This window comes from Mirounga leonina, unplaced genomic scaffold, assembly GCF_011800145.1.
Source record: "Mirounga leonina isolate KUSES-001 unplaced genomic scaffold, KU_Mleo_1.0 Mir_115, whole genome shotgun sequence".
Taxonomy (NCBI): domain Eukaryota; kingdom Metazoa; phylum Chordata; class Mammalia; order Carnivora; family Phocidae; genus Mirounga; species Mirounga leonina.
In genome coordinates this window covers 26,442,173-26,459,277 of record NW_023270268.1, presented here as the reverse complement: position 1 = coordinate 26,459,277, position 17,105 = coordinate 26,442,173, and the positions used below count along the sequence as shown (strand labels likewise).

Below are 17,105 nucleotides of genomic sequence, written 5' to 3'. Positions count from 1 at the left end.
CTTCCGCGCAGTCCTCCCCCACCCCGCCGCGGAGAAGAGGATCTGCTTCCGGCCCGGGTGGCCGCCGGCTGGGCTCGCCGTGCGCTGCGGAGCGCTGTCCAGGGAGCGTCGTTCCCCCGGACGCTGGCGCGGGAAGCGGGGGCCGCGGCCGCGCCAGGAGAGTGCCGGTCCGGGCGCGAGGCTCGTGCGGGGCCATGAACGGGACCGCGAACCCGCTGCTGGACCGCGAGGAGCATTGCTTGCGGCTCGGGGAGAGCTTCGAGAAGCGGCCGCGGGCCTCTTTCCACACCATTCGCTGTAAGCCAGAGCTTCCCTCTGTTCCCTTCGGCCGCTGCGCCCTCCTCTCGCCCACCCGACTCCGTCCTCTCCCCTCGGCCCTCCAAAGCCCAGGAACCCCTGCCTACGTCAGCTCCCTTCTCTCTTACCCCAAGATCCTCCCGGGACCTCGATCCCCCCCCCTTCCAGCTCACTCCCAAACCAAACCTTTCGCCACTCCCAACTATTCTTCTGTCTTGTGATCCCACATACTTCTTCCGAAGGCTATTGGCCCCTTTCCTTTTTCGTCCGCCCACCCAGCCCTTTAAGCGAAACTCACCCCTCTTTATTACCGAAAGACTGTGACCCCACGTCAGACTCCAGTTCTCCGTCTAATCCATCCCCCTTTCTGATGACCCTACGGGGTCCTCCACGTTGGAAGGACTCTTCCCGTTTGCTCAGGAGTCTCATCGACTCCCTCCTATTCCATCCTCTTCTTCCCTGTCTTCCTTAGCCTTCTTTCCTCGTTCGTCTTTGTTCTGGTCACCCTGAGTTTGCGCTTCATCCCCTCGGCAGCCAAAGAATCCGCATCCTCTGTGCGTTCCATCAGTCTTCCCCCTCCAGCTTTCCGTGCCTCGATTGACTCTGCTGTCTTTTGAGGTCACCTGTACAACCCAGACTTTAACTCAGTCCCAAGTCTCATGTGGGTGAAGAATAAAATTAGAATTCGTGAGCCTGGAATAAGTTAAAGCTTGAGCTATGTTTGGAAGCAGAGGAGAGGAGGCATAATGTCCAAATAGTCATTATGCTGGACCTTCCTTTTCTACGTGATTACAGACTCTGTTGAGGGAGGGCACGTCCACTCTGTGTCTTGGGTAAAGTTTTGGCTGTTCAGAATGGGCTGACTGATCATCCCTGTGTGATTCACAAGCTCCTGGTTTCCCGTCTTGGTAGTACTAATGCTGGTTAAGACTTGTTTTTGTCGAAGGAGCTAATAAATGTGACTCAACACATTGGAAGAGGGAGTGTTAGATAATGAAGTTCCATCTTTCTGTGGTCACTTGTCATTAACATTACTATGTCTCCTACTGAGAGCAGATCGGCTCTTTCAGAGGGAGGATATTGGGAATGTGATAAGAGCATCATTTCCTGAGCAGTTTCCGAAGTTGATGGTTTCGTAGCGTGAAGGGCAGTGTGGAATTTGGGACGCTTCACATATGCACCTGATCTGCAGTTTGAGGCCAGTGTATGTCAAAATGGAGTAAGATGGCTATTCATGTTGTACTTCAGCAGCAGTTGAGAGATATGGGCAGGATTAACCTTTGGAGGTACAGTTCAACCATCTTTCACAAGAGTATTTTTGTTAAATCTATGGAACTTGAGTGTGGCAAATCCTAATTTTGAGTTTCTGTGCAAAATGAAATCAGCTTATGTGGTACCATGGCCTTTCATGTTTCATATAGGGTTTAACAATCACAGAATCTTCTTAATATGCTCTGTTGCTTTTGATCCTGTACACAACAACCCGGATAAAATACCTTACGGATAATAAGGCATTAATTTTCATCTGTCACTTGGGAGAAGGGAGCATCTTTGCTTAATGAAATGGTATATGAGTTCTAGCTTTTTTATTCTTCAAAATAATCCAGTGGGGATGGGAGGAAAAGTATGTGGGAGGTATAGATAAAACAAGATTGTCACTGAGTTGGTAATTATTGAGGTTGGATGATAGTACACAGGGGCTCATTGTACTGTTCTCTTTGCTTTTGTATATGCAGGGTTTTCCACAATGAAATAGTTGTTTTTTTAATTCTAAATTTGTATTTTCCATTTATGTGAAGTAACAAAAAAATTTAAATTTTTTTTTTTTTAAAGATTTTATTTATTTGACAGAGAGAGACAACACAAGCAGGGGGAGAGGGAGAGGGAGAAGCAGGCTTCCTGCGGAGCGGAGAGCCCGATGCGGGGCTCGATCCCAGGACCCTGGCATCATGACCTGTGCCAAGGGCAGACGCTTAACGACTGAACCACCCAGGCGCCCTCCCAAAATTTAAATTTTTAAATAAGAATGCCCAGGAGGCTTAGTATAAGTAACTTGGTGGATAAATGCTCTTTTGCTTTTCCCTTTAGATGACTTTAAGCCAGCATCTATAGATACTTCTTGTGAAGGAGAGCTTCAGGTTGGCAAAGGAGATGAAGTCACAATTACACTGCCACATATCCCTGTAAGTTTATGCATTGTGGAATCACAGTGAATCCTCATATTCTATTTATTGCCATTTGAATTTCCTACTATTTAAAAACCTCTAGATTTCTAAAGTTCCAGCATAAGGGAAAAAGGAATTTTGGGGGTGGGGTAGGTTGGAATTCGTGCTTCCCAGGTGCTTGAGTAAAAATGATTCTTGGCCATTTTCCCCAAGCTCCCTTTTCTCCCATTTGCTACAAAATAGACAATGTTCCTATCTGGATACCTAGCCCCTCTTTTAGATCTGCATAGCTTCCCCCCCCCCCCCCCTCAAAGAGCAAAGCCCTAGATGCCATGTTGATTTATAGCAACAACCGTTTAGGAGTGTGGCAAGGCAAGCCAGGAGTTAAGGGAGGCAGGAGCAGGATTAACATATTTCATACATCTGGCAAAAGGTGAAGTGTAGGCTGAAAGTTTGAAGCAAGAACCGGAGGATCAGAGCAGTTAGCTAATTTAGAGATGAGGAACCCAGTTAAAAGCTAAATTGAGATCCCTTGCAGAGAGGTTTTTATGAAGCTTTGCCCAAGGCAACACTGTAATCAGAAAGCCTAAAGGATCAAACAAAGCACTCTTAATGAACATGTGTCATTGCATGCCACAGTCCTGTGATGGAACATAATAAGGTCTTGGTAACCAGTGATAGAATGAAAAGGCTCTGGACAAGAAGCTTCACGTTGAGGAACAATTACTTGTCTGCCAGTTCCAACTGCTATTTCATTACTTGTTGCCTTTGGCAGGTTACATCATCTCCCTTTGGATCTTCATTTGCCAAATGTAAAATGAAGGGGTTAGATAAATGGTCTCTAAGGTCCCTTCCAACTCTTAAGTTTTTACCCTATGAATAGGGAGTCAAAGAGCTAAGCAGTTTTTGATTCTATATAAGGGATTAAATCCTATACTTGTCAAATACTAATTTTTATTTTTTTATTTATGTCATTTAATTGAGTACCTACTGTGTGCTGGCCCATTACTAAGCACTGAGAATACAATCTTAAGCAACACAAGCATATTTCTTGCCCTTGGGGAGCTTATGGTCTGGAATTAAATAAATATAAAAAACAGCATTTATTTTAGAAAATCAGGGAAGGCTTTTCTAAGGAAGTGACCTTTGAGCAGATTTGAAGGTTGAGTAATTGAACAAGAAGGGACAGGATGTTGTAGGCAGAAGCCTTGGTAAAGCCCTGCAAGAAAGAGCTTGAGAATCTGAGAGAGGCCATCCACCTTCTGCTCTGGATTCCGCAGAGCCGAGGGCTGAGTGAGCAGAAGGGCCAGGTGTCTGGTTTAAAGATTTTATTCTTTTGTCTCAGAGCAACAGGGTAGCAGTTGAAGGGCTTAGGCTCAGGTGTACTTATCCTGAGCCAAGCAGAATAATGAGCTGCCCTTAGAGAATGCTCTTTTGCTTGCTTGGCCTCAGGGGAAGACCCGGACTCTGAAATTACAAGGAAATACCATGATTACTTACTGGTTTTACTCTCATAGTGAAAGTTCTACTCAGTATAATACTGAGTAATGGTTAATTATTTTTATCAGTTCACACCTTGCCATTACTTGTAACACAACTTGAGTCCTTAGAAAAAGGTACAGTAATTTTGCAAGTTTATATTACCTTTCTCGATTACTGAGAAGCAGTTGCACAGTTACAGATTCTTGCTATATTATTATTTCCCCTTCCTTTTTGCCTAGGAAGCCAGAGGAATTAAAATAGAAATCAGTTTATTCTGATCTATTTGAGTAGCTCTGATAAAAGATTTGATGAGATAGTTATTTGTAAGTTCAGTTTTGATATTCATAACTGGTGTGTCTAGTTTGATTGTCTTCTACTTTTGTGGCATTTAGGGATCTACACCACCAATGACTGTGTTTAAGGGGAACAAACGGCCTTATCAGAAAGACTGTGTACTTATCATTAATCATGACACTGGTGAATATGTGCTGGAGAAACTCAGTAGCAGCATTCAGGTCAAGAAAACAAGGTATGTGAATAAGCAGATGCAGATTGATACAGGGTTTCTATATCTTTGTGTTATCTATCTGTTTATTTTATAAGGAGGTGAGCATCTGGGTATTCAGTGTCCTATCGGTAATCTCAACAGCTCTACCTCTGTCTTCTTGACAAGTCAGTAAAATACCGCTTCCTCAAATGCAATAAAAAGAAATAATGCTTTTAAGACCTGAAACATGGAAGCCACTGGGGAAGAGGATGTACTTTACAATTAAATCCATTTTATTAATCTCATGATTGTTGATATAATACCACCTAACGGGATAAGATTTAAACTCGTAGGCTTGTAATTATGAAAGAATCATTGAGTGATATATATTCTTTATTAGATTGAAAACATTAATTTTTCACAAGATGCATTTGAGGTTATTTATAATACCAAAATAAAGTTTTACCTATTTTTTTTAAATAATGAGCTCTTTTAATACTTAATTCAACAGGTATTACATGTCTAATATGAAGCCAATTAGATTTTAAAGTCAAAATTTATTCCATAAATAAAGGCAACCCAGTGGTTCTCTTTTTCACATTGTGATACAGCAATTATTGTAGTATAGTCATGAAATCTTAGAGTGTTACAGACTGTTTTTCTGTTTATGCTTTCTCAAGCCATTTTTCTGTACTCAGTCCACAAAAAATCAAAGTAGCTACTGTTTATTGGGTTATCATGTGCTGAACACTATGCCAAATGCTGTCATGCATTATCCTACCTAACTTGACACATAACTTAGAAAGGTGCTATTGTTATCCTTTAAAAAAAAGCACACAGATGAAGAGACTGATTACTGGTGAGCTTGTGACTTCACTGGAGGCCAGCACCGCAGCTGAGCCCTACCCTGGGGGTGCGCTTCCAAGTTCCTGCTCCTCTCCCGCCTGGGATATATTTGTGTTAATTACCTCCCCGAACCAGTGCCTCTGTTACCCCAACAGCTGATGGTTGTGGGCGTGTCTCTCACCACTCAGTGTCTTCTGTGGACTAGCAGCATTTTATCACTTGGATGCTTTTTTATTTTTTAATTTAATTTTATTTTTTTAAAGCTTTTCTGTATTAGCGAGAGAGAGCACAAGCAGGGGGAGGAGCGGAGGGAGAGAGAAGCAGACTCCCCGCTGGCCCCGCTCCATCCCAGGACCCTGAGCCACCCCGGTGCCCTTTGGATGCTTTTTTAAAGTGCAGAATTTCCAGGACCTGCTAAGTCAGAATCTGCATTTTAATGAGCTCCTCAGGTGATTTGTGTGCACACCAAAGTTGGAAAGCCCAAAGTTTGCTGGGCTAGTCCATTTATAAAAGAAATTGTTAATGAATAGAATGTTCTCAGTTTGGGGTGGAATGCTTTGCTTGTCTGCTCACAAGAGCTGGCTCATGACAAGATGAGCAAGCAGTAATAGAGCGTGCAAAAATTTGCAAACTAGCCAGCATTTCAAGAGCTGGTTTTACTTAGTAACTCATACACTTGTGACTATAACTTTATACTGTACACAGGTCAAATAAGTAACACTGTGGTCTACTAGGAAAAAGCGTTCTCATAATCGCATTGTGTCCTGCATACTGGTTTTACCTGCTTGCTCTAACACGTGAGCTCCATGAGCACAGCAAGTCTGTCTCGTTCATCTCTGCCGCAGAGTGCAGTCCTGGAATGCAATAGGCACGTGTTGAGTGAGCAGCTCATGTGATAAAATTACAGACATCAGTATTTTGAAGTAGTCTTTAAAGAGCACAGGGTTGTGCAGAGACCTGTGGGTACTTGGTCCCCTGAACAGATGTGGGAGCTCTTTTTGCCCCTCCAACTTAATGTCCACATCTCATTTCAGAGCCGAGGGGAGCAGTAAAATCCAAGCTCGAATGGAGCAGCAAGCCCCTCGTCCCCCACAGCCGTCACAGCCACCACCTCCTCCGCCACCTCTGCCATTCCGAGCTCCAACAAAGCCTCCAGTTGGGCCCAAAACTTCTCCCTTGAAAGATAACCCCTCACCTGAACCCCAGCTGGATGATATCAAAAGAGGTAGGCAGCATTTTCTGGAACACGATAGCAGCTTGGAGTGGGACGTTGGTGTTTTTGTGGCGATCACATGACAGCACAGGCATTTTCTGCCGTTGAAAAACATTTCTGCAGAGTTCACCATTCCAGAGGTGATGCGGGTGGGGGCCGTTGCCACGTGCCTCGTTGGACAAGGGGGACCCGGGAACAGTGACTGGAGTGAGTGGTGGCCATCTTTGCAGCTTTCTGCTTAGAGGCCCCGGATATTAAACAAGCATGACTGCCATCCAGAGGTCCATACGACACTCCTCTAAGGCTTTGGGAGAAGAGAATCCCAAGGTGTCGGGGTGAAAACCAGGTGTGTCAATGTTAGTATAGTATCTAGGTCAGAAGAACATCTAAAATACCAGGACCAATGCTTTGTACTAACACAAAGCGTGTGAACACGAGAGTGCCATGGGGACCTGGAAATGGACACGGCCTAGAAAGACGTAGAGGTCTGATCAGGCTCTCTCCAATGTAGACCCGAGGCCAGGATCACCTTGGCTTTCTCCCCGTACAGTGAGGGGGTGGTTTTAGTTGTCCAGATTCTTAGGAAGTTAGGAGGGTAATGTCATATTTCAGATTTCTGAAGTTCTATGAAACAAAAGTAAATCTGTAACAGTGGTAGATAGGGAAAGATAAAGAGTTGTCCTTGGGAAGTTTGCCTTTTCTACCTTATAGAAGTGCTCTCTTTTAGTAAACAGAATCATTCTCTGCATGGTGCACATTTGTTAAGCCTCCTGTTTTTGTTTTCCTCGTGGATATTAGAATGCTGTTTATTAAAGTTTTCACTTTAGTTGAACAGGAACTGGACCACGAGTGGTTAGTTATTGCCAGTTATGCTTAAAGGAACCATACTTGTTTAAAACCGCGTGCTATGTTTGGACAGGAAAATCTGGCATCTTAATGTATCCTCTGATGTATCCTTAATGTACTCAGTGACTTGGAAAGGTTAGGAAGACCTGTTTTTCCTTCCCTGCCATTCATCTGTAGAAAATGTAGTACCTGACAGGCATGGCTGTCGGTGAGCTATAGAAAGAGGGCAGAGGAAGAATGTCGTTTCCCCATTTTCCTTCAGTTACCATGGTTCCCCCTGCCTGCCTCAGTTTCTCTGTGGGACGGGAAAGCTGAAAAGGACTCGGAGGCCGCCTGCTCTGACCTTGCATTTTTTCCGTGTCTTGGAAAATTCATCGACTCACACCTGGGTCTCACTGCTGGTTAGATAGAGGTGGATCGAAAACAAACATCCAGATCTTCCAGTGCCTAATCAAATATTTTTCAACCCCTTAGCATAATATTTCTCTTATTTGGTGTTTAATCCCATAATTCACAATCTTTTTTCTTTTCTTTTCTTTTTTTTTAAAAGTAGATAAGGCAAATAGACTTGATTCATCTCCTATACAGAACAGCCATTATCTGAAACTGTTTTCCGTTTGGTTATTTGAAGTTGATGTTTCCATTGTCTCTCTGCAGACAGAGTTTGATTTTGTTGGTTTTGGTTTTAGTCATTTTGTTTGTACGTTTTTAAGGCATTAAGAAGCAGGAGTTTAAGTTACTCCTCGTTGCTGTTGGTCTTGCCGCTTCACCGTTGACAGCAGTTGCGGCGTGTGGCCCTGAGAGGGGCTGCTGTGCTCACCCCCGTCATGTCATTTTGTCCCAGAGCTGCGAGCCGAAGTTGACATTATTGAACAGATGAGCAGCAGCAGCGGGAGCAGTTCCTCAGAGTCGGAGAGCTCGTCGGGGAGCGATGAGGACAGCTCCAGCAGCGGCGCCGAGGACAACGGCCCGGCGTCCCCCCCGCAGCCCGCACACCCGCAGCCCTACGGCAGCAGGCCGGCCGCCGCCAATGGGACCGGCCGGCCCCAGGGCAGCAGCCAGCTCATGAACACGCTCAGTAAGTGTGCTCTCCCTTTCTGGCTCAGACGGGGGTGGCGTGTCGGGCCAGAGATGGGGCTTCCGCTTACCTCACACCAGAAGATATTTAAGGCGTAAGAAAGGATCCCGACCAAGAAAATTTGGAGCAGAAAGGAGTAAGTTACCAAAGAGTAAAAAAAGGGAAGTACAAAACCAGAAAGTCTGCTCTTTCTCTTTTTTTCCCCAGTGGCACAAATTAGGTTTTGTGAATTCTGAAAAATGCTGAAACACGAACAGCTCGGCTCTTTATTTGTTGCATTTAGCAGGCTTTAGGGATGCTGCCTGCCACCATGCTGCCCCCTGCCTCCGGGTCTTTTTACAGGTCCCAAGAACCCAGTTCTCCGGACTGTGGTGACCCACAGCCCGCAGACTTGGGAACCTGAGCCATTAGGATATATTTGGAAACCAACTAGCCTTTGGCAGGAGGGAGAGAAAGGAGCATTGCAGTGTCTGGGTGGCTCTCAATGCAGCTGATACTAAAGTAAAGCAGAAGAAAACAAGGGCAAAGACAAACTCCTTTGTATTGGACGTGGGGAGAGTACTGCTTCCCTATGCCCCTCTCTGTCCAGAGTCCTAACGAATGCTCTCAGAGAGCATGACTGCCTTTGAGGAGGCAAGAGTGGGGACGCTAGCTTAGTTAACCCTACTACTGTGGACCAGGCAAAGGTAAGTCTCAACGTCAGCACTACAGACATTGTGGGCCAGGTAAGTAGTTGTTGGGCGGGGGGGGCAGTCGTATGTATTGTAGGATGGCTGAGAGCGTTCCTGGCCTCCACCCACTAGGTGCCCTTCTTCTTCCTTCTGCCCCAGTTGTATCAACCCAGAATATCTCAAGACATTGCCAGGTGTCCTCTGGGGGACAGAGCCACCCCCACTGGGGGAGAAACACTACTCAAGGCCCCGCTCTTTTCCTTGAGTGAGTTCAAGCCCGTTAGGATATCAGTTAAGGATCCTGTCGGCTGTCCCGTTCTGTGGGCCTGCGTTCTAGGTATCAGGGTGTGCCGTGGTGCTCTTCTCAGGTGGCTAGGGAGAGTAAGTTTCACACTGGGAGTTTGGTGTTCACAGTGGAAAAGTACCAGACAGCTACTGTGGCTTTAAGTCCGTTCCTAATTTTGCCCAGTTAATGCTAAATTATTCTTTCCTTTTAGAAAGAGCAAAAAAATGGCACCGTGGGTGTTACCTGCCTACCAGTGCCTTAAAATCCTTTTAGCTCTTTATGGCTCCAAGTCATCCTGTTCTGCAGCTCTTCAAATAGCAAGACCTTAACTGCCTATCTCATAGACAGTAAAGCACTAGAGTTATTTAAACCAGGATTGTCAACTGGAACCAACATATAAACCCTAAAATCAAAGTAAATAGCGCAAATTTGCTAACCCTGATATAAAAATACATAGTCATTATAAGACTGTTTTCCTGAATAGTAACCTAGATTATATTTTCTCTTCTCGAAAATAAATAAGTGGATCAATTTGAACCTGAATCAAATCAATTATATAAGCGATTTCAAAACTAGATTTTCACCTCCATTTACACTGACCTGTTAAATGCACAGCGTCTTATTGTGTAAGAGATCATGCTCAGCTTAGCTGATTGGGAGTGACCAGTGGTTGCCATGCCCGTGTTGACTTCCTTAAGTTTAGAAGATTAGTTGTCACATTCTTGCGTCTCAGAGCTCTTAACTCTAAAAATTATTGAGGACCCCAAAGAGCTTTTGTGTATGTGGCTTAGATCTATCAGTGTTTATCATATTAGAAATTAAAACTGAGAAATATTTAAAATATATTCAGTAATTCATTTAAAGTAACAGTACTAACCATCACATGTTAACAAAAGTAACATTTTTATGAAGAACAAATTTTCCAATCAGAAAATATTTAGTAAGAAGAGTAACATATTTTTACAATTTTAGAATTCCCTTTAATGTCTAGCTTAGTAGAAAGCTGGATTCTACACCCACTTCTGCATTCAGTCTATTGCTGTTAAGTTGTTCAGGTTGATGTAGATGAAGAAAATCTGTCATCACACAGGCGTGGAGTAGAAAAGGAAGTACCCTCCTGAAGGAGTCCCAGGGAACCCAGGGTCCTCAGAACAAACTTTGAGAAGAGCTGGCCCAGGGATTAGCAATCGGTCATGTTGTAGTTCACTTTTGTGGTATCAGCTGGGGTCCTGTTATTTTTATTATCATCTGAGACTGAAATGTTGAGTACTTTTGTTCTTCACTCCTAAATTGAGCACACTAAACAAAAATCGGAGGCTTTACAAAAGCTCATTAGTTGAGTTGAGGTTTAAAGTAACATGAATATCCTGAACAGAGATGTCCCAGAGGGGATCCTGGATTAGCGTGTTCCTGGTATAAACAGTATTCGGCTTCCTTAACAGGGAGCCTAACTCTGTGTTATTTTAGCTTTTATAAAGCAATCTAATGTGGACAATTCTAGATGGTGAATGAGTTATTTATAAATGCTTTCTTGCTATTTATTAACACATTTAAAAGTTGTCTGGCCTGCTCCTCGCCTGTTCTATCCCAGTGAGCAGCATTGCTGTGCTTTGCAGCTACCAAGAATAGCATTTCTTTAAAAATGTTGACTGCATCAGCTTTGTCACTGAGCCAAATTGATTTTCCTCCCTAATTAAGTGGAATTGGCTTGGTTTTACTGTAGTGTGATAACCAAGGCAGTCAAACAAAGAATTGTGGGGAAGTCCTTTTGAAGTTGTGCACTTTTGGTGTGATTCTGTTTTCTTTTTATAGGAAATGACTTGCAGTTGAGTGAGTCTGGCAGTGACAGTGATGACTAGAGTCGGATCTTTCGAAATCAGCTTCTCGTGCACAGATGTGCTGCTGGACCAGGCTGCGCTCGCACGGAGCCGCGTGCTGAGAGGGACACGCTGTGGATCAGTGACTGTGTAGGAGTTTGAGGCTCTGGAGGTCTCAGACATTCAAGTCTTTAACTTAGTGGTGATGGGTGATTTTCTCGTGTAATTTTTGAACAATCTCATGTTGCAAAGTAGAACTATGGAAGAACTAACAGAATTATATTTCTATTTGGTTAACACTGTTCATAGACAACAGACCAATGTGCCCTGGTCTAGGTTACTCAAAGGCCATTATCTCTAGGGGGCCAGTGATTCCGTTTTAAACCTCAGCAGCCACCAGTTTGGCTAAGTGGTCTGCACCAGTGAAATGAAACCTGGTCTTTGAGGGGTAGGAGAGAGAGGGAAACCTCAAACTGCAGCATAGAAGTATGTTAAAACCACTTTACACTGTTGAGACAAAGTGGTAAGGAAATTTTGTCAGACCCAACCTGATAAGCCTGTGTAGGAACCGACTTTGAGAAAGCGTCCTAGAGCATCCGCCAGGTAGGACCCTGGAGCTCTGCTAGTTCAACCTCCTCATTTACAAATAAGGAAAGAGAAGCCCACGACTGGCTGATGGCCGGTCTCCTGCCCCCAGTCCAGGCTTTCCCTGCTGCTCCCTCCCTTGAATCTCATTTATTGGAACTGGAGATTCTTATACATGACACTGATAGTTGTACATCGGAGCTTTTATTGGATTGCAAAAGACAAAAGTGTTGGGTACTTCTGACTCAAATTCTGATCCAAAAAGTCGCTAAATACATGAGGCTGGATGAGCAGGTCAGACCAGCAGCCACTGCGCTGACGCGTGAGATGCAGTCAGATGGGGGCTGTTAGTTCCGTAGATCCATGCTAAGCGTTCTTCATTCAGTGCGTTTTAGTAGGGGGAGGTAGGAGTGGAAGAGAGGTGTAGTGAAGGAACCTTTCCGAACAAGAGAACCAGCAGCAGGTTTTCAAAAACCCAGAATCTAGATAGGAAGCAGTTCTGCAATATGAAATGAGCACATCCTTTGAGAAGGCATTTCTGTTCATGCTTTTCTACCACTGTTTGTGCCTGACTCCCAGACCGATTTGTATTTTTGATATACAACTAGAAGAAAGTCACAAGATTGCCTTTTTGCAGTGTGCAGTTTCCAAATGAATCTGTTACAGGGAAGTGGTCACTAGTAAATGTTCCATATTTAGTGAATGTGTGATAAATTGTCCCGTGATTAGTATGGAGTAGCCCATTTCTGTAATTTGAATGAATACAGTTGGAAGGTCCTGAGAAATTTCCATTTACTTTGGTTCAGTGGGTATCGCAAACATTAAAATTGATTTTCCTTCCTTGGGTTCCTCCACTCAAAGATGGCCTCTGCATCCCCCGCTAGTGGATGGAAGCAGTCTGGACCTGGAAAGGAATGAGATGATTCACGGTGGGGGCTTTGGTGAGAGTCGCACCTTATCGAGCCACCTGTTTGATGCACACAGGGGCTCCGGTGAGCTGGAGATGGGGGCCCAGCGCCGTCATCCCGTGGCGCACTCACACCGCCCCACCTAGTGTAGGTAATAGGCTAACACACCAGTACTTTGTGCTGGGTGCTCCGCCCATCGTGAGGTTTCAGTGCATGTAATGGCAGGTAGGAATTTATAATGAATTGATAATTGTTTTATAATTCCTTGGTAATGACAGCTCAGGGAAGGTGAAGGTCACGATTGGGAGACTTGACTTGTTACTGCACGTGGGACTTGTTTCACAGCTCTTAACTTGCTCAAGCTGGGGCAGGTTCCAGGAACTTGAACTAAAAATATCTACTTAAACTCCTCTCTCACTCTTTTTTTTGTTCTCCCAAAGTCTTGATTTAGACAGACAGAGCTGTGGCTTTTGGCATGTTGGGTCATGTTGGGCATGTTGGCGTGTGGCACTGGGTTTGGCAAGTCGAGCTCTCTGGGCTTCAGACCCTTTCCTCTGTCACCCGTCCTACCTGACACTGCACTGTTCTCCTCTAGCCCGTTTCCAGTTTGTTCTCTGCACAAAGCCCTCGGTGGTTCCCTCCCCCGGCCCTCCAGCTTTACCCACCAGAACAAGGAATCTTTTCTTTTTGGAAATCAAGAATTTGGCCTCACAGACTACTTCTCATGTGTAACCTCGTGCCAGCCTCACTGGATTTGTTCTTTGTGCCTCTGTGCCTTCTCAGTACCCCCCCCCCCCCCCGTCCCGCCAGGCCCCAGTCCTGATGCTCTGGAGATGCCATCCTCGTGGCCTCTTCCTCTGCTCGTTTCAGCCCACTCGGGTGCTGTGTGGACGTACTGACCTTCCTCTTGCTTGAGCTCTGGTTGGTGTGAACTCCTTAAAAGCATGGACTGTCATTCTCATCTCTATTCCCTGGGGTGTTCACAGGACTAGACATTCAGATGCTTATAGCCTGGTGGGGAGGAGGCAGAGAAAACCGGCCAGTGGAGTACGGAGGGTAGACATGGAGAAAACATTCCAAGCATTTGGGGACAGCTGGAAACAATCCATGCTGATTTTCATGGTTTTGAAGTCTCTACCTGAATTGTTAAAATTGCCTCTTCTTTGTCCTGTATAACGTCTACCATTCTGTGGGTCATTAGGCAAGGTATAGAGACTTAATCCTAGGTACCCAAGGAGCCATGGCAAGCCACAGTAAAGATGTGATTTGGGGGAAACTTAATACAAACTAGAGATTTGTGATGATGCCACTCATTAACTACTTTATTTCTATAGCAGAATCATTTTTTTTCTGTGTGTGGAATTAACATGTGTGCTTCAGTGGTGGGGAAACTTGAAAATTCCAGAATCCTTGCTGTCTTTATTGAGAGGCTGGTTAAGTAGGGTGTATGTATGGGGGTGTTTGTATGTGTGTGAGAGATGTATTTATTACATTATTTTGAAAGATAATAGTCTGTTATGTGGATGTATATTAGGTACAGCCAAATTGGATGTTTCCATTTGGCAAGGAAGGTAGGATTTCTGAAACTCAGGCCTTAACCAGTAGGTTGGAAGACAAGATCAACTGAAGCATTATGAAATGTGTTTTTGTTGCTTCTGTCCTATCTGTCTTGGATTCATTGTCTTATTCTTTAATGATTTTTAAAATCTTGTGCCTAAAAGTTTATTTTGCATAATTATGAAGTAGATGTGTATGTTTACATTTATGTAAAATATTTGCTGTGTAAAGTTTTTTTGGTTTATTCTCTTAAAGATCACTATATTTAAGTAAAAAAAAAGGTCAGCAATACACTCCATGCCTTGGTGGATTTTATTTTCTTACTAGGAATCAATGAAAAATGTAGGATTCTATTAAGAATCCTTTATACTTAAGCCTACTTTATCGAAATGGAATCCTTTTTAATTTGGTGTTTATGATCATTAGGATAAACACCTCAGTCTTGAAAGGTGTGAAGTTCAAAACTAAAGGTTGTCTTTAGCAAGCCAAATGGCACCTGAGGCCATTATTTGGTCTGGAAAGGCAGCTTAGCTTTGAATCTGAGAACCACGCACGGGTTAAACTGAATGCGTAGACATAGCCTAGTCATTTTAGCTCACAGGTTCCTTCCACCCGCACTGCCATGCCACTCCTCCGTCCTCACAGACATCACTGGCTGGAAGTGATCCTGCCTCCTGCTTCCATTCCACATACAGCAGGGCCCACATCAGTCCTGTGGTCTTGGCTCCAGGTGGTCTATAAACTTCTAGGTGGGCAGCGACCCTTTTAATTCTCTAGTGTCTTTCACCAAATGGGTGTTCCATAGATTTGGATTGACTATACAATTACACGTTAAGAGAACTAGGCTGGGGGCGCCTGGGTGGCTCAGTCGGTTAAGTGTCTGCCTTCGGCTCAGGTCATGATCCCGGGGTCCTGGGATCGAAAGTGAGAAAGAACTAGGCTAGGAATCCTCTGCTGCTTATTCTGCAATTGGCTTCCGTTTCGTCAGGTGGAAATAGGAGTCAGACTCGAACCAGGACTCTCTGGGGTAGTGGCAGTGTATGTTCATCACTTAAGGGACTTCGATCCCGAGTTAAGTGTTGTTGCCTCTACAATGGTAGGTGACAAAGCATCCCAGTATTCAGTGGCTTAAAATAAGCATTTATTTTGCTTACAAGTCTGGATTGATGATTTAGACTGGGAGTGCCTGGACAGTCTGGTCTTGACCGGGCTCCGTATGTCTGGCAGTTGACAGATTCAGCTGACCCACGATGGCCTTGGCCAGTTCAGGTGGGCTCCATGTGACTTAACATCTAGCAGCCTAGCATAGGCATATTGTCATGGCGGAGGCAGAGGTGCCAGATTGAGAGAGAAAACACCACTGCCTCTGTCACAATTGCTAACATGTCATTGGCCAAAGCAAGTCGCGGGGTCAGGTTCAGAATCAAGGGGTGGGCAAATACCGTGCCTTCCACCAGCGGATGGGAGGAGTTGCAAAGTACTTTGGAGAGGTGTGAGAATTAGGCGGTTATTGCAGTCAGTCTACTACCTCCACATCCCCACATCCCCACCACGGTTGAGAACCCTGGGCCATACGATCACTAAGTCCCCTCTCGGCCTGACTTTTCTCCTGGGCAGATAAATAAAAGTCCACGTAGGCGTTAAGGCCAATTTCTATTCATGGTTCCTGCAGAGGGCACCAAAGCCAAGCCAGCGGCCCCTCTGGACTTCGCACTTTGCCCTGTTCAGAGTAGTTGGCTTCCTCGCTAAGCTTTCCAACCCCTAGCACTATTTGTTACTTATTGCTAAGGAACAAACTACCCTAAAACTTAGTGGCTTAAAACCATTTTATCTCCTGGAATCTGTTGGTTAGGACTTAGGATAGAGCTTGGCTGGGCAATTCTCCTTGGGGCTTCGATTGAGGTCGCTCAGTGTTACTTAGGTGGCAGATGGGCAGGACCGGAGAATCCAAACTGGCTTCACTCACACGTGTGGCACCATGGTAGGGATGGCTGGAAGCAGGTTCATTTGGGACTATCAAGCAGAGCCTCTCTGACATGGCAGTCTCTAGGTAGTTGGTCTTCCTACATGATGGCTGCTTTCCCCTAGAATGAGTGTCCCAAGAAGCTGCTTGGCCGTAGATGACCTAGCCTTGGACGTCACACAGCATCACATCCACAGTATTCTGTTGGTCTGAACCATCAAAAGCCGACCTAGATTCAAGAGGAAGGGACTCCTCCTTAATGGAAGAGTATTAAAAAAGCCACCTACCCAAAGTCCTCCTCTCCCCCAGTGTATTTGGTCTCAGATGAGACATTTTCCCAGAGTGTAGTGGCTCTTAAAATGTGGTCCCTGGGTCCAGCACCATCAGGACCTTGTTAGAAATAGAAATTATCAAGTCCCACCCCGCTGAATCGTAAACTCCGAAGTGGGTCCCAGTAATCTCTTTTGACAAGCCTTCAGGTCATCCTTATAAACCCTAAAGCTTTAAACCTCTGCCCTAAGAAGACAGTCTCCTGTGATGGGCCTCAAGTGATGATCCACGACTAGGGATGACTGCCTTCAATTTCCCGTGCTAGGTGTTGGATGGAGAATAACCTGGAGTAGCACATGCAGTGGGGTGTGGTACTCCTTATGAGTCAGAACATCAAAACCCAAATTCCAGAAGAGGTATTGAGGGGGTAGAAGGATGGCAAGACCAAAATAATGACCAATTCTCTTGAGATACCAGCATCTTGGCAGCAGGATTTCATTATTACATGGACCCCTATTTCTTTTTGTAAAGGTAGTGGGACAAAGGGGAACAGAGGGCAGGGGAAATAGCCCATTTTTCCTTTAGTGAGTTTGTTTCTTGTTGAGCTGTCTGACTCCAAAAGTCAACTGTCCGG

The 17,105-nt window shown here is 44.8% G+C and overlaps 2 protein-coding genes across 2 annotated transcripts in view; one reads left to right on the top strand and one right to left on the bottom strand.

Moving 5' to 3' along the window:
* The first annotated feature begins 27 nt into the window (after positions 1 to 27).
* On the top strand, positions 28 to 14,529 carry EAF1 (ELL associated factor 1). Its single transcript, XM_034994484.1, has 6 exons — positions 28 to 297; positions 2,386 to 2,480; positions 4,337 to 4,473; positions 6,312 to 6,502; positions 8,181 to 8,414; positions 11,184 to 14,529. Exons 1-6 carry the CDS (start codon positions 195 to 197, stop codon positions 11,228 to 11,230), a joined length of 807 nt encoding a protein of 268 aa, XP_034850375.1. The 5' UTR covers positions 28 to 194; the 3' UTR covers positions 11,231 to 14,529.
* Positions 5,965 to 17,105, bottom strand: part of COLQ (collagen like tail subunit of asymmetric acetylcholinesterase) — a 71,654-nt gene continuing 60,513 nt past the window's right edge. The window contains exon 17 of the mRNA XM_034994427.1: positions 5,965 to 6,131. Coding sequence (XP_034850318.1) covers positions 6,068 to 6,131 — 64 coding nt within the window. The 3' untranslated portion in view covers positions 5,965 to 6,067. The remainder of the gene's footprint in view (positions 6,132 to 17,105) is intronic.